Source organism: Gouania willdenowi, chromosome 1 (assembly GCF_900634775.1).
Source record: "Gouania willdenowi chromosome 1, fGouWil2.1, whole genome shotgun sequence".
Lineage (NCBI taxonomy): Eukaryota > Metazoa > Chordata > Actinopteri > Blenniiformes > Gobiesocidae > Gouania > Gouania willdenowi.
Genome location: NC_041044.1, coordinates 34,889,823 through 34,917,011, shown reverse-complemented (window position 1 = coordinate 34,917,011; position 27,189 = coordinate 34,889,823). Strand labels below are relative to the sequence as shown.

General features: G+C 38.3%; 1 protein-coding gene across 1 annotated transcript in view; it reads right to left on the bottom strand.

Moving 5' to 3' along the window:
- Positions 1-326: 326 nt before the first annotated feature.
- Positions 327-27,189, bottom strand: part of LOC114459004 (complement C3-like) — a 54,198-nt gene continuing 27,335 nt past the window's right edge. The window contains exons 21-43 of the mRNA XM_028441415.1: positions 27,019-27,158; positions 26,625-26,837; positions 26,373-26,436; positions 26,184-26,273; positions 25,787-25,993; positions 20,962-21,037; positions 20,717-20,876; positions 18,647-18,742; positions 15,400-15,550; positions 14,884-14,969; positions 14,578-14,655; positions 14,335-14,490; positions 14,184-14,246; positions 9,549-9,630; positions 9,389-9,434; positions 9,202-9,292; positions 9,045-9,134; positions 8,854-8,956; positions 7,588-7,677; positions 6,792-6,875; positions 6,623-6,706; positions 6,347-6,491; positions 327-468 (exon numbers count right to left, since the gene is read on the bottom strand). Coding sequence (XP_028297216.1) covers positions 327-468; positions 6,347-6,491; positions 6,623-6,706; positions 6,792-6,875; positions 7,588-7,677; positions 8,854-8,956; positions 9,045-9,134; positions 9,202-9,292; positions 9,389-9,434; positions 9,549-9,630; positions 14,184-14,246; positions 14,335-14,490; positions 14,578-14,655; positions 14,884-14,969; positions 15,400-15,550; positions 18,647-18,742; positions 20,717-20,876; positions 20,962-21,037; positions 25,787-25,993; positions 26,184-26,273; positions 26,373-26,436; positions 26,625-26,837; positions 27,019-27,158 — 2,537 coding nt within the window. The remainder of the gene's footprint in view (positions 469-6,346; positions 6,492-6,622; positions 6,707-6,791; positions 6,876-7,587; positions 7,678-8,853; positions 8,957-9,044; positions 9,135-9,201; positions 9,293-9,388; positions 9,435-9,548; positions 9,631-14,183; positions 14,247-14,334; positions 14,491-14,577; positions 14,656-14,883; positions 14,970-15,399; positions 15,551-18,646; positions 18,743-20,716; positions 20,877-20,961; positions 21,038-25,786; positions 25,994-26,183; positions 26,274-26,372; positions 26,437-26,624; positions 26,838-27,018; positions 27,159-27,189) is intronic.

Below are 27,189 nucleotides of genomic sequence, written 5' to 3'. Positions count from 1 at the left end.
AGACAAACCGAGCATCATTTGGCACTTCTATTACTGAATAACAGCATGGTTTTTTTTTAATAGAATAGTGTTAAATCATGACAAAAAAAAAAGAAAATAGCGTCATTTACTCCACTTTTACTTTTGTTACTCATGCGAGTCAGCAGGGTCCTATGAGGAGCCAAAGGAAGTTGATTTCCAGTTCAAAATAGCCATATGGAGACTTAGTGTTAAATCAATGTTTTCCAATATAACAATAATATTAACCACTCAAAGAAAACTTGGACCACAGTATTTTATTTCCACAACATTGAAGTTTATTTAATAGTGGACTTCAATGACTTTGACTAGAGATCACATGAAAAGTCCTCAGTTACTCTGATCAATTTCCTCAGACCCAGACAAGTCGGTCGATATTTTCGGCCTTGACACTCTTCATTTGTCGGCCAGTACTCGATCCAGGTTCTTTCACCAAGAACGTACTGATATCTAAAGGAAACAAATTCAATATGTCAAAGGAGCAACTGTGATTAATAACAAAAATAGTATGTAATATACTATACTGTACATAGCAGGTGCTTAGATAAGATTTTAACCCTTTACCAGGAAAATAGCTTGCAAGTGTTTTCAGACATACTCTTTAGACATTATGATAAAATAATAGATGGACATCCAGGCTATTTTTTGGAATAGCCAGGTTATATAGACTCCTTAGTACCACGTAGTAGATGGAGCGCAGTACCTTCAAATCACTACACTGTTTTTCACTGAGTCAAAGAATAATCTTTCTTCTATTTTACAAATCCTTGAATGCCTTTAAACCAAAACACATTGAAACATGTTATTTTCCTGCGAGGCATCCAGAACCCTCAGGTCATCAGTGACGGGTTTACTGTGTTCCCACATCCAGGACTTCACACATTGAAGCAGCGTTCAATTATTGTGCTCCACGCCTGTGAACCTGAGGTCTGCTCAAACAGTAAACTCCTTTAAATCAGGCTTGAAATCAGCATTTTCCTCATTGATCATCATTGTTTTTACATTATTTTATGCTTTGAAAAGCCTACTTATGATGGAACTTAATGTAATGATTATATTGCTGCTTTTTAAACTTTGTTACTGATGAATTTTACAAATTGCAATCATGTTTTTTATTTTTTGCTTTGCTTGATTTTACCAATCTTAATGACTCACTTTTATTCATGTAAATCACATTGGGGTTTCCTGTTTATGAAATGCTTTATACAAATAGATGAGCTTAAAATAAAGAATAGGGTTGTTGAAAAAGCAGCTTCCGGCAGCTGAGCTGACAGCAGCAAAAGAGCAGAGCGGAGCTCACAGAGGAATTTATTTACTAAACATGAACTTTTTCTTCTGAGAAATGATACGATACCTCAACATCAAACTCTATCATTTACCATCTGACTCTGGCTCTGAGGTAATCATCTACCGCTTTTTTATTTGCTGGCTCAACTGGAAAGCTAAGTAGCAAGCTAGCTAGCTACAAGTAGCAAGCTAACTAGCAGAAGAATGGCTCTTTCCACAACAGAATACAGCAGTCTTCTCCAAAAGATTACTGAACTGGAGACTACAGTGCGAGGAATACAAGTAAACATTGAGGTTAATGGACACTGTGGATATGATAATGATACGACTGTGCCGCTGTTTCAAAACAGCGGAGTGGATAAAGCTAACTCGCTACCAGCCCGTGCTAACAAAGCTATCAGGCCTAGGGAGGATCCTGTTCCCGTTGATAAGCCAACAGGTGCGAGTCCTCCCTGGAATACTCTGGGAGCTAAGCCTAAGAAAAAGTCATATCCGCTTCAAAGGCTAACGGGCCGAGCAAAGCGCCCTGATATCAATAATGAGACGGACTGGCCTGCACTGGCTTCGCAGACTGCAGCCTCAACATCAACTCCCTTGTCTGCCCAGGCACAAAAGTGGACATCTGCTAAAGGCAGGAGTATCACCAAGTCACAAACCCAGTTTCATGTAGAACTGGGTAATCGATTCGCCCCACTGCTGAATGACCTAGGATCTGGCTCTAATGAGGTCAACACACAACCTTCTGGAACTGCGAAGACTGAAAGTGCTTCAGGAAAACAAAAGCGACAGGGTAGGCCAAAGCAACAACCTCACACACTGATAGTGGGAGACGTTTCTGTTAAAGATGCTCAGAAGATGTTTAGCAGCAACGTGAAAGTGATCTGCTTACCTAATGACACAGTATCAGACCTGGCTGACAAAATCTTGCATATCGTTGCAGATTACCCACATTTGAAAAATGTTGTGATTCATTTTGGGTTAAATGATTTAGCCAAGGAGGAGTCTGAGGTGTTAAAGCAGGATTTCACCGATCTTCTAAAAACTGTGAGCTGTTTACAGCCTAAAGTGTTCATCAGTGGCCCGATACCTCCAGTCCACAAAGGAGATCTGAAATTCTCAAGGATTTACTCTTTGAATAAATTTCTGTCTTCAGCTTGTGCTGCCCTTTCACTAAATTTTATAGAAAATTTTCCTATTTTTTGGGAACGTCGTCATCTTTTTAGAGCAGATGGACTGTGTCTAAACAAGGCTGGAGTAAAACTCTTCACATCCAACTTGTTTTACTTCACCAGTCACACTGCTATCAGTTCTGATAAAGACAGAGGACAACATGTACCATCGGAGAACAAAACAACAAGGAAAGAACATGGAGTCAATGAGCTTCCAGCAAGAAATAAAAATCGCCAAAATGAAGAGGTCAACCCAACCCCCGCATCTCAGGACCCACCTGCTTCACCCCAAAATTCACCTACTTCCACCTCATCCAGCTTCTCTCCTACCCCTGCCTTCTTGGATTTAACTGCCCAGATGAACGAGCTGGTTCTGGCTGGCACAAGACTGACACCCCACCCTTTACCCCACCATGGTCAATCTGCACCACCCATCCCTCCTCGACGATACCAGGCTCAGGATCACTCTTCTCCTCAGGCCAGCTGTGTTCATCTTAGAGCGACACAGGTCTGATGTGTGCTGGGTCCAGACTGCAATAGCTCTATTTTTAGGAACAACCAGAAAAAGTCAGGGCCCTATGGAGTTAATGCAGCTTCTTTAATTCCTGTGGTGACAGGTAACACAGGTAAAATTGTGAAATTAAAGAAAAGCAAAAAGCTTTATAGAGATAAAAATGTGACTCCTATAACATGTCATCCAAAAAGTCCACCAGTGTCCCCAGTAAAGTCTTTAAAATTAGCTCTTCTTAATGTTAGATCTCTTGTTAACAAGTCACTAATAATTAATGATTTTATTTTGACACATCACTTGGACTTTTTATTTCTTAATGAAACATGGTTGAATGATGGTATCAGTAATACTATTCTCAATGAAAGTTCACCACAAGACTTTATTTATTTAAATAAGTGTCGTACTTGCAGGAAAGGTGGTGGAGTTGCTGCCATTTTTAAATCAATATCTCAGTGCAAAGAAATAACATTTGGTGATTTTATCTCCTTTGAATATATGTCATTCTTACTGAAGGGTGATTCAAGAGTTCTGTTTTTAGTCATTTATAGACCCCCAAAATATTCTGGAGAATTCATGGATGAGTTTGCTGAACTGCTGTCAGTTGTATGCACTGAATACAACTTTTTAATAATAACAGGTGACTTAAATATTCATGTAGACAATAACATGAACAATACTGCCAAAGAACTGTATGCTTTAATGGATACTTTTGGTCTTACACAACATGTGACTGGTCCGACACACACTCAAGGTCACACTTTGGATCTGGTTATCTCTAAAGGTGTTGATATCTCTGCTGTTGATGTAAGAGACTTAGCTCTATCTGATCATTTCTGTGTCTTTTTTGACCTAGAGACTGTAACATCTGTTCCCCCTAGTTATGTGTGTTTAAAGAAAAGGTACATAAATGAGAACACATGTGCACAGTTTATGGAAGCCATAGCAATGACACCAACATTGAGTGCTGAGACAGTTGATGATCTTCTGGATGAGTATAATAGAAAAGTCTGTAATGTCATAGATGTGGTGGCTCCAATCAAAACTAAGAGAAAACCAAACACACAGAAAACACCTTGGAGGAGGACTGAGATAATGCAGAATTTGAAATCTGACTGTAGAAGAGCTGAGCGTAAATGGAGATCAACAAAACTCCAAATTCATCTAGAACTGTACAAAATAAGTCTGCGAAAATTCAATGATGGCTTGTTCAAAGCAAGGCAGCAATACTTTTCTGAAATTATTGCCAAAAATGTCAACAACTCTCGCACGTTGTTTTCTGTAATTGAAAAGCTCACAACCCCCCCAGATCAGATAGCCCCTGAATTACTGTCAGCTGGAAAATGCAATGAATTTGCTGTATATTTCAATGAAAAAATACAATCAATAAGGTCAAACATCAGAACAAACCAGCAAAATCACAAAAAGCTTGAACAGCTTCAACCACTGAGGGATGAGTCAACTACAATGTTAGAGTTTATTACAGTGAACCCAAAAACAATAGAGGAGACTGTTCAGCAGCTGAATCCATCAACGTGTTGCCTTGACACAATACCCTCAAACTTCTTTAAAACTGCTGTAAAGTCAATTGTCACTGATTTGTGTCAGATAATTAACTGCTCATTCCAATCAGGCACCGTACCAAAATCCCTTAAAGTAGCTGCTGTGAAACCGCTGTTAAAAAAGAGAACACTGGATGCCTCTATACTGGCTAACTATAGACCAATCAGCAACCTTCCATTCATGGCCAAGATCATGGAGAAGATGGTCTTCAACCAACTGAGTCAATTCTTAACATTCAACAAAATATTTGATAAATTTCAGTCAGGTTTTCGTTCTCATCACAGCACTGAAACTGCTCTTATCAAAGTGATCAATGACATGAGGTTGAACACTGATTCAGGAAAAGTATCTGTTCTCATTCTGTTGGATCTAAGTGCTGCATTTGACACTGTAGATCATACAATTTTGTTGCACAGATTGCAAACATGGGTTGGACTAAATGGAAAAGTAATGCAATGGTTTAAGTCATACTTGGAGGAGCGAAGCTATTTTGTAAGCATTGGAAACTTTGAATCTGACAGATTACCAATGTCCTGTGGGGTTCCTCAGGGATCTGTTCTTGGACCCCTTCTGTTTAACCTTTACATGCTTCCTTTAGGACAAATTTTACAGAACTGTAAGATTGATTATCAGAGCTATGCAGATGACACACAACTATATCTATCACTGAACCCAGATGACCATGGTCCCATTGAGGTGTTGTGTGACTGTTTAGAAAAAATAAACTGCTGGATGAGTGAAAACTTCCTTCAACTAAACCATGACAAGATGGAGGTGATTGTCTTTGGTAACAAGGAAAAGAGGACTGCTGTCAGCAATTATCTTGAGTCTCGATCTTTAAAAGCTAAAGACCAAGTCAAAAACCTTGGTGTTCTGATTGACTCAGATCTTACATTCAGCAGTCAGATCAAATCTATCACAAAAACATCTTCTACCACCTAAAGAACATCTCCAGAGTGAAAGGTTTAATGACTCAGAAAGATCAGGAAAAACTGGTCCATGCTTTTATCTCCAGCAGACTGGACTATTGTAATGGTCTTCTGACAGGAATCCCCCAAAAGAGCATCAAACAGCTACAGCTGGTTCAGAACGCTGCAGCTCGGGTCTTAACCAGAACAAAGAGGTCAGAGCACATTACTCCAGTTTTAAAGTCTTTACACTGGCTCCCAGTCAGCCTCAGAATAGACTTTAAAGTTCTGCTATTGGTGTATAAATCTGTGAATGGGTTTGGTCCAGAATACATCAGTGACATGTTAGTCAGGTATGAACCCAGCAGGTCTCTGAGATCTATGGACACAGATCAGATAGTGGAGCCCAGAGTTCACAGTAAACATGGTGATGCTGCTTTTAGTTGTTATGCTGCAAAGAAGTGGAACAAACTGCCAGCGGAGCTGAAGTCAGCATCCAATGTGAACATTTTTAAATCAAAGTTAAAGGCACTTTTTTTCACTACTGCATATGATTGAGAGAGAGATTTTTTGTCATGTTGTTGATGTAATGATGATTTTACTGATGATTTTAATTGGTTTTACTGATGATTTTAAATGTTCTTATTGATTTTAAACAATTGAATGTTTTATCATGTAAAGCACATTGAGTTGCCTTGAGTATGAAATGCGCTATATAAATAAATTTGCCTTGCCTTGCCTTGTGTGGGTTGGTGGACTGGGAGATACACTAATAGACCAACATATTTCTCCACATCCTGGCATACTTTTATGTGAATTTGATCATCTTAATACATGCTTAGCATTTTTAAATACTTTATTGTGTTTGTTTAATCAGCTAAATACAAACTCACACTTGAGTCTCTTCATTTCTGTTGACATCTTTGTTCGAGCCCATGATCAGGTAGGTTTGGTTTTTTCGCAGATTAATTGCATTTCTGCAGCGTATGTAACTGATGAATGGACGCTGTTGATCGACAGGATTGGGATCAATATTTCCTGTAAACCAAAAAAAAAAAAAAAACATATACCACCAATAGTAGTTCTACAGTTCCACCAGCTGAAATCAAAGGTTGGTGCTATTTCAAATCATCAGGTTTTAAATATAGAAATTAAAAAACCACACCCACCTCCTTTGATGATGTGCATTATTCGCATTATGTTGATGTCTGTCATTTCCTTCTGATGAGTCTCTTCCAGTATTACTTTGTATGCTAAGAAACAAGATGTAGATTTCAGCTTTGTTCATTCAAGTTCCCAAAATTTACAAATCCATTTATTTATTTATTTTTTTCTTACCAAACTCTGTTACTGAAGTCTCACACATTCTATCATAGCGCTCTCTGTTGTCAATGTTTCTTTTCTTTTGCATACTGCAGTCCTCTGAGAGAAACAAACAAATATATTGTTTTGGCCTTTTTTATTTCAAAAAGGAAAAATACATAATAAATATATACTGTATAGTACCCCAAAGTAAATTGGACTGTATGTTCTCCACATGTGTTACCAACATCTGTTTTGGCCCTGGTTTCACACCTTTGACAATAGCAGACATTTTTTTGGCACAAGGGCAATTCTATTTCCCCATATTATATATATTTACACATTTTTTTCCCTTGTTTGCTGCTGACAGGCTGGTTTTGTTGCTATTTTCTGTTACGGAACTATGAGATGCTCAATGTAATCCTCTTCTTCAAAGTCTCTTCTTCTGATCATCACATTCTAAAACCTCTTCCTCACCATCATTATTAAAAGCTTCTCTCTCTCTCTCTCTCTCTCTCTCTCTCTCTCTCTCTCTCTTTCTCTCCATAAATTAAGTGCAACTCCCTTTAAGGAGAGAATATTTTGGCCATCTTGATTCACTGTGATAGCTTCATCTCCATCAAGAAGTGTATAATGTATATCTCTTTTGATATAAAAAAGTGATTATTCCAATACTGCAGTTTATTCCCACTTTGTCCCACACAATGTTATGGGCTTATACCAGGTCTTAGCTTTGTGATTGATCTTTTCCCACCACTCCTAAACACTTGTTTACAGTCATTTCAGGAAGATAAATGTTTTTGCCTTATCCAGCTGACATTGATTTGTTTACCTTCAGCACATTTCTTTACTTTGCCTAAGTCGAGCAGCAGCAAATTTCCAGAATCTCTCATGGGATGGTAGAATTTCACACACTTTATTCCTGCAACAGAATTTGTATGAATTACAATAGATGCATAACATTCAGTGTAGTGACTCTATAGTTGAAAGTGAAGCATTCTTCATTTTATTGCATTAGACTCAGTTTAGTTAAGGTTTGAGATTAGGCCTGGCTCTGGTAACCGTGCTAAAGGTTTAGATATTGATTGTGTGCCACTGTAAAGGATTGACTTTTTAATTAATGTCTGTGTTGTACGACTACACACTATAGCAAACCAATTACATAATATAACAATCAACTGAGACTCATTACGTTATATTACCATCATAGTTTGTTATTTGTTAGTCTAATCCAGTTTAAGGATTTTCTCAGTTTTATCAGTAATAAAATATGGGGGAATCAAAAGTCAAAATTCATAGAAAAGTATAGTACACTCAAATGAAGATCATTAGAATAGAAGTTAATCGCAGATGCACAACATAATTTTGATTCTTTAAGTTTAAGTTTTGTGCTTATGTGTTACCATCGTTGGTATCACAGTAACTGTATTATGTGAAGTCTTTGGTAATAGTGTCACAGTTGTAAATGGGGTTAGGCAGTATAAGTCTCTACTTCAGCCTAAACCCTTTCGGTCAGGAATCATTTAGCTCTTAAAATACTTAAAAATGTTTTGTTTTGTAATGTACAAGATCTCTGAAAACGTGACATGTGTTTGAAATGTTTATAATGACCAAAATAAACTAATAATAAAATATTTCTCCTGCTTGAGGCTCCATTAGTGTGAGGAGGATGTGCAAATCGATGCTTAGGAGGTGAATCAAAGGCTGGCGAATCAATAATCTATCTTTAAAAAAATATATAAATGACCCATTCTTGAGAAAAGGCCAAAGGGCTGGGTGTGTGCACACATGAATAATGTTGGGTTGTAATGGGTTGGGGTTTAGAAATAATTGACTTCGTTCAGGTTCAAACTGGTTCAGGTTGAATTCTCTCAGTTCAAGTCTTGGTGGGTCTAACTTTTAAGACCAGATTACAGTTCTAGGTCCAATTAGTGTCTGTTAATGAAGAAGAAGACCATCTAAGCTGCATTTTAACTGATACAGGAATCGTAGTCTGAAAATATCATTGTCGCCCAGTGTGGCATGTAGTCATCTCATTAGATGGTAGAAATGTGCAGTCAGCTAATAGCATTGGTCAGTAGATGTTTTTGAGACTTACCGTTGTAGTACTCATAGACAGACACAGCAGCTGGCTGTAGGAGGGCCGCTTTTATAGTCTTATGGATTCTAAAACTGATCTCATCTGCCAGAGTGTGAGAAACCTGGGGGAAGAACATGCATAGCAATGCTGTAAGTGACACAAACTAACAGAGGTAGAGGAAAAAAGCTGTGTATAACAGACTACGTTACCTTGTCTAGGTAGATGATAAGGGAACCTCTTTCTGACAAGAGTTTGTCCATCTCGTAATGTGCAATGGTACGATCAGGCCCTGAAGACAACTATACACACAAACACACAACTTATGTTGTGTTACATATACACACACACAGGTCCATAAGTTCATACCGATTCCAGGTCTTTGGTTTCAACAGTGTAGCCTGTTAAGAGGCCAATGTCCAGGATTGTCATTGTTGAATCATGCGTCTTGTCAAGATACCTGCACAAAAAATTTATAAGGGGAAAAATACAACCCTTAAACTTTAAAATAAAAAGTTCTGATTGCATTAATAGAAACAGTGGGGGAGGAACTTACAAAACCTCTATTCTCAGCTTGTATACACTCTCATCATTTTCAATTTCTGTGAGAAGAAAAAAAGTTTTTGGTGAGTATTAGATAGTGATGGTCAAATACTAACAGACAATGTTAGTATTGTTATTAATTAATTAATACATCAGAAAAAGATCCAAAATACCTGGAATGAGCTCGATTGACATGTTAAACTTATGACAGTCACTCTTCCCTTGACTGGGCTTAGCATAATAAAATGAAACCATCTGTAAAACAAAGAGCAATTTGTTAATCCTAAAAGGCATATCCTACACCCATTTCAAATACAAACCACTCAAAATTCTGCTGATCTGAGCGATAAAGGCCACATTAGATGTGCCACGACAAAATGTGAGAACCTAACAAAACTTTCTGCGCAAACAGCTCTGAAACCATGACTCAAACTCTGAAAGTGAACCCTAGATGAGCAGCAGAGTTGTACATTCTGTATGTTCAAAATGAGTCAGCAGATGTTTGGGTTCATGGTCTGTGATGTAACGTGTTGACAATCAGCCCATGTGCGGCAGAGTCCTTGTTTGGATTTCTTTGAATATGACTACTGTATCATGTGCGATGGACTGGCACCCAGTCCAGGATGTACCCTAGCCTAATGCTCGATGACTTGTATCGTGCCAAAATATTGATACAATACGTATGCCAGCGGCAGACGACATGGAGGAGATCAAGTGATCATTAAACTTCATGTCTAGTGAGCTGGCAAAGGTGACGTCGCAACAGGAGCAGCTGCTCAAACTTGTGAATGAAGTAACAACACTGAAAATCATGACGAGAGAAAAGGACACACGGATCTCTACCCTGGAGCAGAGGATTGATGAACTGGAACAGTATACGCGGAGGGACGATTTGGTGATTACTGTGATCAAGACTCGACACCGTACCTACGCCAGGGCGGCAGCTAAAGCAGAGACGACGGAGGATGCTCCGAGGGAAGAGCTGCAGTCACTGGAGCAACAGGTGGTGGATTTCCTTAATGGGAACAACATAAACATTTGCAAAGAGGCAATATCTGCTTGCCACACATTGACCAGTAAGTATGAGAACTCTGTACCTGCTATAGTAATTTGATTCATTAGCAGGAGGCATTGGAACGATGTACTAATGCAAGCTAAAAAACTGAAAGGAACGAACATGTATATAAACGAACACCTCGTGAAGAAGAATGGAGGCATCGCAAGGGAGGCGAGAATGCTAAGGGAACAGAAGAAAATTTCTGGGATATGGACATGGAATGGAAACGTGTGGATCAGGGAAGAAGATGGTTCAGCGAAGGTCATCAAGACTATGAAGGAACTTGAGAAGTATAAGACTGGACATTCATAGCAGGAGTGATGGAGTGTAAATGGATAAATCAGGTTGGCTGCACTTGGACATACACTGAACTATGGACACACATGTAGACACTAACAATGATAAAATGTATGATCTAGAAAATTATATTGAACATGACTTGCTAAACCCTGAGGAAAATGTATGCAATTATTATACTGTACAACAATATAATGTTGAAATCAGCAAGGTGCTTGATGAAGCATTATCTATCATACACTTTAATAGTCAAAGTTTAAAGTGTAATTTGGTAAAAATAAAAGAACTACTTTGTCAGTTAGATAAAACCTTTAAAGTGATTGCTATAACTGAAAGCTGGTTGAAGGACTCTGATATCAATGACGTACAGATTGGAGGATACAACATGTTTTATGTCAACAGCGTAAGTAAAATTGATTCTCATCTAAAATGTAAAATTATTGAACAAAAAACAATTGCTGTGGAAAATTTGATGGAAGTGCTTACTGTAGAAATAACAAATGATGTGGTAAAAATATGTTGATCTGTTGTGTGTATAGAGCACCAGGGCCTTGTGTTGAATTATTTACTGACAAAATCCTTGAGATGTTTGAAAAAATTAATAACAAATCATTCATTTTGTGTGGTGACTTCAATATAGATCTGGGAAACCCTTCAGCATCAAGTGAATTTAAGAATGACATGAAAAGTACAGACCTATACCCAATGATAACTAAACCAACAAGGGTGACCACTCATAGTGCAACTATCATTGACAATATATTTACAAATGTACGTGGTAAATTAATCAGTGGTATCTTTATGACAGACGTGAGTGATCATCTCCCTATATTTATAAGTTATGAAAACCTGTTATGACATTGTACAAGATGAAATTACAACATTCTTTCGAGATAAATCGAGTAAGGCTTTAGAGGCCTTCAGAGAAGATCTGAAGAAACAGAACTGGGATAGGGTGTACACAGATAATGTTAATACCGCCTATGAGGCTTTCATGACAACATTAATTAATCTATATGATAAAAATTGTAAAATATCCAAAACGAGCGCTCATACCAAGAAAAATGCTGTTAACAATCCATGGATGACAAATGGACTGAAAAATGCCTGCAAGAAAAAAAACTATTTGTATAGACTGTTTCTAAGATCAAGAACTAAAGATGATGAAGTTTGGTATAAAACATATAAAAACTAATTAATTGGAATCATAAGAAGGCAAAAAAAAGGATTACTATACTAAATTGTTAGACAAAAATAAAAATAGTACAGAAGACACATGGAGTGTAATAAATAGTCATGCAAAAAGGCAAGGTAAAAACAAAATTTCCTAATTATCTAACAAAGAATAATGTTGACATTTACAATAAAACTGAAATTGTAAATTAATTCAATAATTATTTTGTAAATATTGGCCCTACTTTGTCACAACAAATTCCAGATGGAAACATCAATGATGGAACAGTACCAGATAATAATAACAGTATTTTTCTTGAAAGTGTACAAGCGAGTGACATATTGACAATTGTCCAGAAGTGTGCCAACAAAAAAATCAAATGATTATACTGATATGAATATGGTATTGATAAAGCAAATTATAGATGTAATTATTGAGCCTTTTACCTATATCAGTTATTTGTCATTTACTTCAGGGATATTTCCAGAGCACATGAAAATAGCCAAAGTTATTCCACTTTTTAAAAAAGGAAATAAATCTGAACTTTCTAATTATAAACCAATATCATTACTTCCACAGTTCTCTAAAATTCTGGAGAAGTTATTTGCGATTAGACTGAATACATTTCTAAATTAATTTAAGATTTTAAGTAATGGCCAATATGGGTTTCGTCCTAATCACTCAACTGCTACAACAATTATAGAACTAAATGAAGAAATCGCCAATGCTATAGACAAAAGGCACTATTTAGGAAGCATCTTTGTAGATCTTCAAAAAGAGTTTGATACACTGGACCACAAGATATTGTTGCATAAATTACATAAATATGGTATAAGACGTATAAAACAGAAGTCAGTTTGTCAAAATTAACAACGTAAAGTCTAAAAATTGTAACATAACTTGCGGGGTACCACAAGGATCGGTCCTAGGACCTATACTTTTTCTTCTATATGTAAATGCATTGTGTCTGTGTCTCAGTTACTTAGGTGTATTCTATTTGCGGATGACACCACTTTATTATATTCAGGAAAACATTTAAAAGATGTCCTACAAATTGTAGAGAATGAATTCCAGAAAATTATGAGGTGGTTCAATGCCAATAAATTGTCCCTTAATATTAGCAAAACTAAATTTATGATTTTTTGTAGTAAAAGGAAATATGCCAAAGCATCATTATTTATTAACGGATTAGAAATTGAAAGGGCACATGAGTTTAAGTTTCTAGGTATTATGATTGACGAACACTTGACATTAAATCACATATTGATAATGTCAAAGTAAAGGTCTCCCAAATAATAGCTGTACTGCATAAAGTCAAACATTCTCTAAATAAGAATGCATTGTTTCTGTTGTATAACTCATTGATTGTTCCACATCTGACCTATTGCATTGAAGTGTGGGGAAGTGCCTGCAAAACATACATCAATCATATTTTATTTAAACAGAAAAGAGCGATTAGAGTCGCCAGTGGAAGTGGATACAGAGACCACACTAATCCCTTATTCATACAACAAAAAACACTGAAATTTAATGAACTAGTAGAGTATAATCTTGTAAAAACCATGAACAAAGCTCATCTGGAAAGTTTACCAAACAATTTGCAAAACAGATTCACCAAGAGAAAAAGTAAATATGAACTAAAAGGTACTGAGGTTTTTACAAACCCCAGGTTTCAATCGGCTGTAAAGGAAAGATGTATCTCAATCAAAGGAATCGCCCTGTGGAACAGTCTTGATTGTAAAATTAAAACTTCTTAGTCCATTTACGTGTTTAAAAAGTATGTTAAATTATCAATATTACAAAAATATAACACTGCAGAGTAGCAGATCAACTTTATTTTGTATTTTGTGTTTTGATGTCTTGTAATTGATAAGACGGCTGCATGAGACGGAACTGGAACTGTAAATAATTTTGTGTTGATAGGGGGCAGACATTATAAGTTTTTACTTCTTTCTGCTCCTTTTCATTCGTGTAAATGCTGTTGTTGCATTTTTTTTAAATGAATGAAAAAAAAAATAAAATGAAAAAAAAAATGAAAATATATATCGAGCAGAAAAGAAGCAAGCACACACGCATGTGCACGCACGCACACACACACACACACACACACACACACACACACACACACACACACACACACACACACACACTTTGATACTGGTGTTTCTGATCAAGCAGTGTGTTTCTCTTTTACTAATGAAACACTTCTGCTTGTATTAGTAACAACTAATAGAAATCAAACGCACAAAAAAAATGAAAATATAGGAACTGTTTTCCTACTTTGACGTTTGCTTCTCCTGTCCCACTGGCCGTCACTGTAATAATATCGAATATGCTGTTAATCTGTTGGGATTTAAATACACATGCATTAACCAGTAGAAGAAAAACTGAAAAAAAAGTTGCTGGCATGAGTGTCAGTATGTGTTCTCACTTTAGAAGTCATTCTGGTGAAGTGGTTTTTCCTGTTAAAGTTGTATTTAATGGGAAGGGGATTTCCTTTTGAAAGAATCTCCACATTCAGATTGTACTCTGGTTCTTTGGCATTAGCCCAGTACTCTGCCACAGCCTGATACACCATGATTGTAGCCTGAAGAGAAAAAAGCAAGAAAGTGAGGGAAAATCTACAGGAGGTACAGTATAAAATTAAAATAAAATAATTGGATGTTTTCGTTACCTGGGTTGATGCAAAGCCTCCTAACGCAGCCTGCTGTTTACTGAGCCATCTTACAATTGGTCGAGCTTCTTCAAAAGCCTTTATCAAACCAAAAAAAGAGGTTTTAGGTGTCTAACTCCCACAGCAAAACTCAAGATGAAGAAATTAAGCTCTGTGTTAATCAAAAAGTTCATAATGAATAATTATCTAGTGTCAGCTGTTTGTACACTGTTATAAATGTTAAAAGTGTTTTCTCAAAGGGTCCTTGTCCCTTTTTGTATTTAAAACTGCTGGTGCGAAGACAGATGACGAGTAGGCTAAGCTCACCTTGGCCCTGACCAGAGCAAGGAGACCATAAGCTGTAGCCTCCAGTGTGACAAGGTGTCCACCAGGTACAGGCCAGTGGGTTAACTCTGAAAGGCACACAAAGGCTGTTTACGAAAAATTTTATATTTTAGCAATAATCACCCACAGGCCTTGAGTTTGACACTTGAGTTGAGGGTTGCGGGTCCTGCATGAGCAGAGGATGCCCGCCAATTGCATGGTTTACAGAAACAAACAAGTCAAGAATCATCAAACACAGGTCAAGGTAGCAAATGGTAAACGGAGTGGATTAATATAGTTATTTGTTTACCACATAAGTTGTGCCAAAATACATTACAATATCCACACACACACACACACACCCACACTAATGGGACAAAGCTGCTATGCATGGTGACAGTCTACCATTGGAAGCAACATGGAGTTCAGTGTTTTGCCCAAGGACATTTATATGTATAGGCATTAACACTGTGCACTTGTTGGGCCCAAATCATCAGAGTGAAAGTGCATTGGTGATACCTGGTGAAAGATATTTGAGGAGGACCTCCCGGTTTAGTTTGTTTTTATTGGCCAGGGCGTATGAAGTCAGTGCAACAGCATAAGGGTTGGCGAGGTTTGGCAGGCGATTCTCCAGGTACTTCACTGATTTGTAAATCTTGCCGTCGAGACTCTGGAAAAACCAAAAAACAAACAGAATTTAAACACATGCAACCCAGTCTCACTCAAAAGCGTCCAATGACTTAGCTTGTCCACTCCCCTCTGATTGTTGGACAGAGTTCCATCATTCTACTGTACATAATTATGAACTTATTGATTTGTATTACTAATAAAAAATCATTAAACGTATGAAAACATGTTTTTGTCAAACTAAAGGCGTAGTATGATCAGCAGAACCTCCTTGATGGTTGGACAGAGTTTCAGCAGTATACAGTACATCATTATGATGTTAATGATTTTTATTGCTCATAAAAATCCATTAAAATATTTAAAACATATTTTTTGTCAAACAAATTGTTGAGTTATTTTGGTGACATTGTAGTGAATATCACTGACGTTATTAGATATTCTATTAGTTTTTGTTTTTGTTGTTGCAAGTTGCAGACACTCCCTGGGCTCTGGCTGCACAATGACACAAATGTTATTTCTGCTGCTTTTGATAAATGGATATTGTAGCATGTTGTCCACCTAACATCGATGGTAAAGAGGCCTAATTTGTGTGTCGAGGATGTTTTGATAAAGAGTTATTGATGCTTGAAGTCCAAATCTGAGAATATCGTGCCAACTTTTTCGAATTGTGTCAGACAGCTGTGCGCACCTCAGTTTTGTCCTGATTGTGGTTGGGGTTTTAATAATAATAATAATAATAATAATAATAATAATAATAATAATAATAATGCATTAGATTTTATATAGCGCTTTATCATAGACACTCAAAGCACTTTACAGAATTAAGGCATTATTCTTTCACTCCACACTTTGTGGTGGTAAGCTACTATTGTAGCCACAGTTGCCCTGGGGCAGACTGACCCGGGGTTTCCACTGGATACGTCTCCGCTGCGCCACGGCACAGATCCGGTATTTCACCGCTGTCCGCCGTCCGGTAATTCACACCGGTTGCGTTTTGAGTGCACCACGGTGCTCTCCGGTTGAACGACTGTGACGTCACGAGACAGAGCTGTTCTCACAATTTTTATATAATCGCGCGAGAACGCAGTTAAATGTATGTGTTATAAATGCAATAAATAAACAGATGAACAGGTCAGTCTTCCTAACGAAGGAGAACAAGAAGGTTGGACTCTGGATTTGTCATAGCCACATTTTTTAAGAGATAAAACTGCACCAGTAAAACATGAATTAAATCAAAGTTGCTGCAGTTTATAGTGCAGTTACAGTATGAGAGGAATCAATATAGTGGATATGAATTTGTTTTTACACATTATGACGTTTTGGTGATGTATTTAAATGAAAATCTGAAGTGTTTTATTTTGAAAAGTAACCCGATATTTTATTGCGGAGTACGTGCTTAATTTCCTGTTCAGCGTCATTTGCTCTGTGCACCAGTATCCGCCAGAAATAGAAACCCTGCATATTTCTGGCGGAGGTAACCGGACTACGGCATCTGGGAAAGAGCTGACACGCACCTCAGCGGACCCGGTGGAAATTAACACATAGACTAAAGTGGAAACCTATCAGCTCCGGTGCTGCGGCGGTGACGTAACGTGACGAGATAATGTGCGCACCTCCACGGCAGCTCTAACCCTGCCGTACGCACAAAATCATGAGAAACGGGAAACTTCGACGCCAACAGGAGAAGATGAAATTAACGACAGCTCTGTCTCGAACACATTGAACATTTCACAATTATTTGAAGGATGCATTTGCAAAAACGGAGGAGGAAAAAATTATACTGACGCCCAGAGGGAGTGAGTGACAGGCGCGCGCCTACAAATACAGTTTTATATTAATAACAATAATTGTAATCAAAATCACATGATCATTGCACAAAACTTCCGATCAAATGGCTGCAACACCTGTAGCTGTTATAAAAAGGAACACACTCTAATGCGTAAAGATGCTCAATGGCTTATTTGGCACTGTTGGAGGACGTAGTGCATGAGATACACCAGAGGGAGAGGATCTGCAAAGACCAGCGAGATCTGTAAGCAGGACCCCTGTGAGGACAAGGTGCTGTGGGAGAGAGGAAGAGGCTGCAGTAGGAGGAAGACGAGCTGCTGGGGAGTTTAATCCCATGTTTTTGGCGCATATATAGTGCATCTGTGTCTGTCCCCCACCTCCGTCACACAGAGGGGATCCCCACATTCTTCCTATGCAGAGTGATCCACATTTCCTTCTCCACTTTTATGTGTGATTGTTTATTTTTCACCTGTCACAGTCTGATGAGGCAATTGCCATTTTCCCAATTCTTAATATTATTTACATAATATACAAATATTTAAAGTGCCAAAAAACACAGTGACTAGGAAATAAAAAAAATGGTGATATAAAATTCAAAAGTTAACGAAATAAAATCAAGTAAATTATTGCTGCAGTCCAGCCGATGACATTTGACCCTCCTGCTTCCCATAGCAGCTGAGTGCTTTGTTTACAAGATGGTTGACACCGCGGGTTCTGCGTAGACTGCCGGATGTAGTGATGCACCAAGAAAACAAGCCGGCTGGAACAGTGAACGAACAAACCCTGCATATAAAGCGGTGGATTGAGCGGTGCTGTTCCAATCTACTCCCCCTTCCCCTTTTTAGTTTTGTAAAAGAAGTAAACAACCTAAATTAATCTGACATTCCATAATTTTGCACCCACAACAAAAAATACATTGAGACTTCACATTTGTCAGCACATTTTGGATATTCAAAATTCTGAATAAATCCTAGATTGTATTTACACTCTCTTATGTTAAATATGTTTTGAATAGTTTTAGGAACAACATAGTTTTTTACATTTTACTTTATTTCTAATATTTTAATATACACAATGCCCTGCAATTTCAGGAACAACACATTTTTTTACTTTATACATTATCTCTAATATTTTAATATGAATAATACCTTGCAAACTTAGCAGCAATTAGTCCTTTTCAAAACAATTAATTACAGTATAATGTTTGTTTTTTTGTTGTTGTCGTCATTGAAACATAAATTTTAAATTATAACATTGATTTAACTGATTTAACTTTCATGTCTTTGATGGAAACTTTGCACAGGGAATACCTTCAAGTGTAAGTATTTGTGCATGCAGGTGAGCTACTCACAGGAATTAAGCTTGAGCATATTGTGTACGATTCCTGCAGGGCGATGAGGGAGAAGGCTGTCATGGAGGCATCTGCTTCCAACCCATGTACACCTCCCTACAAATGTACACACAAATACACACATCATCTCGACATCACTATTACTTTGACAGGCGTTATATTCAACAGCGACTTAATAAAAGTTACAAGCAAAGTACTGTAACGTCCCGCAGAACATTGAAAAGGAAGACCCCTGTAAACCACCTCTCCGAGCTTTTCCAACACTTCACACGGCCCCAACCATTGGCTGTTCAACTTAGGGCACCAACTCTTCTTTCGCTTTGGGCTGTAAACCCAGACCAAGTCACAAGCCCCAAAGTCTCTCCCTCTGGTCTTCATGTCATATATCCATTTTTGTCTCATCCCCATTTTCTCCAGCTGGTCATGGGCAAACGCGTGGGCTGACTCCATCCTGTCTTAGAGCCACCTGGCATATTCCTGTCCGGGGGAACCATCGGAGGTTTTCCAAATGCCTCTTTTGTAGGGGTCCGCAGTTCCTGTCACAACATAAGCAGGGTGGGCTTCCATGCTATAGACTCTTGCAAAGCAGACCTGTAGGCCAGCAAGACAAGGGGGAGGTATATGTCCCAGTCCCACTGGTGTTCTGCAGTAAGGATGGCAAATTGTTTTGCCAGTGTTCAGTTAAACCGCTCAATGAGTCCGTCACTCTGGGGGTGTAAAGGAGAAATCTGGGTTTTTTTTAATTCCACGGTGCTCACACATGGCAGAGAAAACTACTGATTCAAAATTCCTCCCCTGGTCGCTATGGATAGTTTCCGCACCCCCAAATCTGGAGAACATGCCCTCAACCAGCATGTCCACCACAGTCTCTGCTTCCTGGTCTGGTATAGCATATGCTTCTGGCCATTTTGTGAAGTAGTCCATGGCGACCAGGACATAGCAGTTCCCCTTGTCTGTGCATGGGAACAGACCCATAATGGCCACATTTATGTGGAAGCTTTAATTCCCCTTTAAAGCAGAATAAAAGTGAATTCCTCTTTAAACTGACCATGTAACCACTTAATTCCTATGCTAATTTAATTCTGTATTAAACTTCAATCCGAATTAGGTGGCTTGTTTTTTTCAATTTTAATTCCAAATTAGATAATTCCTCTTTCTTGTAAACACGTAACTTGCTTAAATCTGCTTTAAGTTATTTTGGGTTGTTTTGCGCATGCGCGATTTACCGCAATGACAACATAATCCAAGATGGCCGTTTGGACTAGAGCCGAGACTATGTATTTCTAAGAGACTCGTAATACATGGATATAATGAAAAAAGTGGATGGACGGAGGCATAAACATGCAGACTTTCAAAAGGACACACACGGACTTATTAAACACCCACAGATCAGAATAACTCATTCTGAATAACAAAAACATCATGTAACCGTGGCCAATGTCCGCTGCTACTCTCTCCATCAGGGCCCCTATTGCCAGTTGCTGGAGCGTGGCACGGGATTGCCTGATGAACAGAGTTGTTAGCTACATCCAGGCTAGCCGCGGTTAACAGTTTGGCAGTCTGGTGCTCTTTCTCTTACTTCTGATACCAATTTAACATCCCACAGAACTTTGAAAAGGAAGACAATTTTCTTGCTTGTAAGTCTCTTTATTTCCACATAGAACTTCGGTTACTATAGACCGTAACCACGCCAGCACAACAAAACGGGTCAAAGCTAATCGTTTTGCTCCCTTATTCATTAACCTCCAAACTATTCTCACACATACACAGGGCATTTCCTCACCTCTCCAACCCTGACCCGCCCGCTACTCCATTCACAGCCACCCATTCCAGCTCTGTCCAATGGTGCAAAGCCAGGCAAAGCAAATGTATTTGTAGAGCGCCTTTCATACACAAGGCAACTCAATGAGCTTTACATGATCAAAAAGTGCAACAGAAAATATTCAACAGCCTAAAAATCAACAAGAACATGCATTCAAACAACACACAATAATGGGAACCATTAGAACATCCACATCAAACAATAAAACTACAGCTATAACACAACTGCAGGGTTTTTACAGTAGTTACCATCATCTCTTTCATGAAAACGTCCCCGAACTCTTTAAACATGCCATTAGGAAGCTGTGAGTAGTAAATCAGAAACGTCACACTGTCACAGATAATTTTTTCCGGTATTGTCACCAGATTATGGGCCATGGAAAGAACCTTCACAACATAAGCAGTCAACCTTAGAGAGGGAGAAATGCAATATTTAATACCATTTAGGATTTTAAGCTAATATAAAATCAGAATAGTATTTTTGGGAGACCTACCAGGAGCTTTTTGCTGTACTAATCCATGGACTATATGAACCATCATTATGGCGAAAGGTCATTTGGGTAGTGAACCCTAAATAAAACCACAAACAGACAAAACATCATAAAATAGCAGCCAGCATTTATAACATTCTACTTTTTACCATTTTTTACCAGTGTTGGTCAAGTTACTTGGAAATATTAATTAGTTAGGGATTGGTGATTACTCCACCAAGAAAACAGTCTAGTTTCTTTACTGATTACTTATTTTCAAAGAAACTAGGTTCTTTAATTACTTACTTCATATAATTAAGTTACTTTTAAAAAATGTGATTCACCAAATATTAATCAGTCGACCTTTCAGCCTAATTCTATTATTGTGGCATGGTCCACTATAAAAATTAGCATGCAATATTTTAATTAAATGCAACAGTTACTAACTTGAAAAAAATTGTTGAACATTACTGCACATTCTGCCAAATTTTATTAAAATAAAACAACTCCTCCTTCTATTAACTTATATTTTTGACTTTCTTTGTGGCAGCTTGATGCTGTTGTTTGGTCGGTATTTTGACAGTTCAGCAGCACTAACTCCTGTCAGTCTTAAATCTATTTTCACCTGTTTAGCAGGAAATAGGCCGTCAGATTTTCGCTCGGTAGAAGTGGATGTTGTAGCAGGAGCGGGATATGGGGCTTACTCATTGACTTTTACATTCTGTGCCTGCTTGCTGGGTGCTTGTTCAGATTTGAGGTGGAATTCTGTGATGTAGATTCAAGTTTTCTTCCCACGCAGAGTGCACAGCGGACGCTAATGTTTGTGTTGTCTTTTATGGAGTCAAATTCTAAGTAATATCGTGTTGTCAGTGTGTATGTGTGGGTGCGTGGCCCTTTTATGGAAAGAGATTTGTCTCAAAATAAGTCACGAATAGATCAACAGTTTTCATGTGTATTTTTCCGATTTTCACGTGTTTTTGTCGAATCCAAAAATATGTCTAAAATTTTCACATGTATTCTTTAGATTTTCACATGTGTTTTTCAGATCCACAAATATATCCACAATTTACACGTGTTATAGAGGGTTTTCACGGCCCATCATCAACCCAGAAGTCACCATTTTGGAGATAAGCAGCTGGTTTACAAACAGCACAAATAGGCCGCTGGAGTAGCGGAGCCTCGTACCAGCGGTGTCCGCCAGCGGAGGAGACGTAAGCGGTGTGATCAGAAGCAGGAGCGAGGATGCCGAACGTGGTTAGCAACCAAGCTAAAAGCTAATCCTCAGAGAACGCCGCTTCCTTCCATCCTGTGTTCTAATGTCTGCTCCCTGGAGAACAAACTGGACTACCTGAAGCTGGATTTAAATGCAAGACGTGAGATGAGGACGGCAGTGTTTGCATAAACATCAGTAACAACTGGTGCAACAACGGTGAGTTTATCTCATGTCACTGCTCTTCTGATGTAGAACCACTGACTATAAAATGCAGACATTGTTCTTCTCTGATGTGTTATAACTTTTGGTCGTCTATAAAACTCCACGTTTTTCATGGTCTGACCGATTAGTACAGCCAAACACACGGCAATAGTTCACCATTTCCTCTCAAAATTCGGGATTTGCTTGTTTGTGTGCTGTTTATGAACCGGCTGCTTTATCTCCAAAATGGCGACTTTCGGGTTGATGATGCAGTTGATGACGCGCCGTGAAAACGCTCTATATCATTTCTGTGTTTGTATTTACCAGGAATGATCAGCAGGAGGCACGTGAAACCTGCAGGGATTTTGGTGACACTGCAGTAAATGCCAGTGACATTATTCGATAATCTTTAGTATCTGTTTTTGTATTGGTAAATTTAATTTATTTTCAGCAGACTTCAACACTGCCCCCTATTGGAGGAGTGGAGCTTTCCACACGTGGATCTGCAGCTCAGGTGTGTGAATGTTACGCCGGCTGATCCACAAACGCACTTTGCTCAATCCACAAGCACAATTGAAGATTTACACATAATAATTAATGATAAATACACACACAAATAATAAAACATGTGTGTAAAGGGTGGATATATTTGTGGATCTGAGAAACACGTGAAAATCTGAAAAATACATGTGAAAACTGTGGATTTATTTGTGAATATTTTTGGGACAAACATCTCCCCATACCCTTTAAAGGGGACATATCATGGTTTTAAATCCTTCCTTTTTACATATAAATCATACAGTTGTGGTCTATATAAAGTGGAACTGCAATGCTTGGGTCTGAATTCCTCATTATTATTGCTCCACAGGCCCCTTTTCTACCCCTTTTCTGATGTGCTTCTGAGAGCAACTCGTTTTGGTGCTGTCTCTTTAAATGCAAATGAGACACTCCATACCCCGCCCCCTCCTCAGGTGACACTCGGTTCAACTCCACCCTGCTCGGCCATTTTTGTAGTTTGATAGAAGAGATACGGCTATGTAGCGGCGCATAAACTTTTTATTTAGAGGTTATTTACAAAATGTCAACAACAGAAGACTTGTCCATCCAGCTTTACATGTTGGAGCCAGAGTCTGACCCGGCGGAGCGAGATGAAAATGAAGATGATGAACCTGCAGAACCCTAACAAGTGAGCTAACACAAGCACCGAGCTAACGCTAGCGCCAAGCTAACGTCACGAAATGCATTTTAATACAGTCTTCTCAAAGACAAAAACGGCAAAATGAAATGACTAATGAAAACTTTAGACTTGAATTAAATCACGTAGGCCATATCATCAAGGATCTAAAACGAGCACACAGCGCTAACATATAAAGTCTGAAGACGTGCAACTGCTAATGCTAACAAAACAATGACAGGGACGTCTTATCATCACACTTTTTAGCGTTATTTACAGCTTACCGAAGTGCTCTGTTCGTTGTCTCCAAAGATAGAAGGAATTGAACCCTCAATCAGACAAAGTCTTTCGGTAAATCCTTCTTTATACTGGCGGAGGTTGCAGAAGCAGTCATCCTTGAAGTGCTTTGCGCACACAAAAATGACTTTACCCACAGATGTGGGTACATTTTTGTGAAAAATAAAACTCAACCAGACACTTTGAAAAGGTTCTGATGCTGGGAGACGGTGTAATGAAGCGTGTGGGTTACTACATCCAACAACCGAACATTTTGACTTATCCTCTCGTAACTTTTGCATCCTTGAGCTTGGACTACAAAATAAAAGTGAGAAATAAAAATGGCAGATTGCTCGAAGTGTTGGACCTGGAGTTGATGTACTAATTTGGCAGTTCCGCTGCAAATACTGTGATGTAATAGTTCAAAAAACGTAATAGAGAATAGAAAAATCGAAACAGATTGAAAAATTTGAGCAAAACAGAATATAAAGATATCTACGGAGCACCTGAAGAGACTAATTTGATTTTTTTCTGTACTTCTAAGCACTCTAAATATACAACAAAATGCATTTAATGGCTAAAAAAGTCGATTTAGCATGATATGTCCCCTTTAACTAGTGATGAATGCGCAGGTAGCTCTACCAATGTGTGGAGTGAGGGAGCTCGTGTGACCAGAGCAGATTGATTTGAGAAGCTTTATGCAGTAAATTATTGCTGGAAAAGTTACTAATTTCAACAATTTTAAATTTAAAAAGACTGCAATCATTGGAAAAAAGCATGGGAAAATTGCGATTCTCCAAATATTGTGGAATATACATTGAATTTGTGTATTTAGATATCTGAGATATCTGGGCTGATTTATTTGGGAATCTGGACAAAAATTTATGTTTATTTTTTTTTGTCTTTTTAACTTCATCCTGCAGGCTGAATTTGATGGTATAAAGGGCCAGATTTTCACTGTAGAGCTACATTGTATATGACAGTACATTTAGTTTTTATGTGTGCAGGAGTAGGGGGTACCCAGCTTTAGGTTAAATGTCTGAAGGGGTACAGGAGTGTGAAACGTTTGGGAAACACTGTCCTACTCAATGACTGCTATGAAGCAGGAAGTAAACTCCGGAGTAAAGTTAGACTCCCACGTGTTTTCCGACCACTTTCTGAAGACGGGACAGGAAAAGTTAACAGTCGGTACTTCCAAGCTGCTTGGATATGCTCACTCTCGCGCTCTATTTTTGTATGTGTTGTTTACCAATAATGTCATTACGTCATTGGCTTGAGACTACGGTGGCCGATTGGGTTACAATGCGCTATAAAACATGAGAGACCCAACAAACAGTAGCGAGATGGTTTCATTTAGTAACGCAGCCTTCTTGGGAGAAAATAACTGTAATCTAATTATTGTTTCTTCAATTATAATCCCTTACTTTACTTGTTAATTGGGGAAAGTAATCAGATTACAGTAAATTCACTCCTTAATGGTGGTTGTTTATTATTCAGCTGTTCTTTGGGTTTCATGACATTTATGGTGATCTGTGTATTGTGTGTCCTTGTATTTCTGCTAGATACTGTGAGCTGTGTTAAGGCTCAAACATACTCGGGTGGACACCCGCAAAGAGTCCGCCAGCAGTCCGATAGGCCAGTTAAATGCAAAGCTCAGATTCTATGTCCGCATGGAGGTCCTCGTGTAGTTGGTGTCAGACAAAACACTGCTCGGTATTGTATCGACCCGTATTAAATGTAACACCGACCTGCATTTCACCGCCTGGGGAAACATAGGAACTACAAGAGTAGCGATACCTTTAAAACACGTCCCAGCAGTACAAGGACTACAGAGAAGCGCTAAGAATCATGGAATATGTAGAATTTTAATAGAAACTACGATGTGGCGGTGCGCCCAAGTATGTAAGCTCTGAGGAGAGCGGACAGTCCGCGTAGAGCCCAGTATTCGTGGGGTCAGCCCGAGTATGTTTGAGCCTTTAGCCTACCAGTTGTTATATGTTGTAGGGCTTCATCGCGTCTCTCAAGGCCCACAGCTTCCCACTGGTTGGTGGTATCCAAATACCTCGTTGCTATGACAGGCAGGGTCATGCGGGCCATGTTCTGCTCTCCGTTACCATATGGCATTCTGATCAGGGTTCCCATTGATGTTCCATTGATGGCGTTTTCCACCAATTCTGATACATCTTCTCTCCCTGCACGTAGACATCAAGAACCAAAGACACAGTGTTTTAGTAGTAGTAGTAGTAGTTTATTTGGTCATTTCATTCCATTAAACAAAACATTTCCATTATTTTGTGTACAGCACGACCAAAAGGATTTAGGCTGAAGTTAATAATATTGTTAATGAGCTGATCCATTGATAATATAATGAATATCTCTCACCTGTCACTGAAATCAGTACATTATGAGGTGAAAAGGGAACCAAGTCTGTTTTTGGTATTTGACTGTTGAAAACAACAGTTTGTATGCCATCTGATGCAAAGAAGAGAAACCCAGATTAAGTTGGAGGACATGTTATTTGTCAAATAAAAATTACATCAACATTTGGTATTTTTTAGCTTTTAAACTCACCTTGTCCTTTATTCACAGGATCCAGAGATATGATTTTTGCATCACTAATCAATACACCTTCAGACTAGAAAACACAAGATAGCTAACTTACTTTCAGGTGCCTGGGACTGTTTTTCTCAAGCTATTTAAACAATAGCTTGTTAACTTTTGTAAAAAAAAAAAAAAAAACAGGACAATTTGGAACAACTATTCCAAACTCCTTTCAACACAATGTTATATTTCTATGTGTCAGAAAAGATGAATTTTACCTACCACCACCCGCAGTACTTTTTTGACACCGTCACTAATCGGGTGTTCACTGGTAGCTGCCTTGACCACAATGTCTAATTCTCCTGTCTCCATTGGAATGATGACAAAAGGCACAGATACTGAGGTCCGTGCCCCGATTTCGATTTCTTCATCGTGTTTTCCACGTTTGGAGGCTAAACTGCACACTTTTGGATTCTCTACCAGTTCTACTTTCACCTGAAGTTAAAAAAAAAAAATGTTGATCAAGTTCAGATGTAAAAATCTAAAATAAAAAATAAAATAGTGATTGCAAAATAAAACTCTCAGCTAACTTAAACAATTTAAAAAGTCAGATACACTCAGTAAGTTGAAAAAAAAATAAACACTGTTTTTAGGAAAAAAAATAAAACTGTCCTACCAAGACTGGATCTTGAGCATAGTTGTGAATGATCGCCCTAATTTCGAGTTGCTCGTAACGGACAGCAGAATACGGCAGCTTGAGGTCAATGAAGAATTCCTTGCGAGCGATCACCTCTAATGACTGGCTGACACAAATTCCTTTATGGTGAGGAAAGTGTAAAACATACAA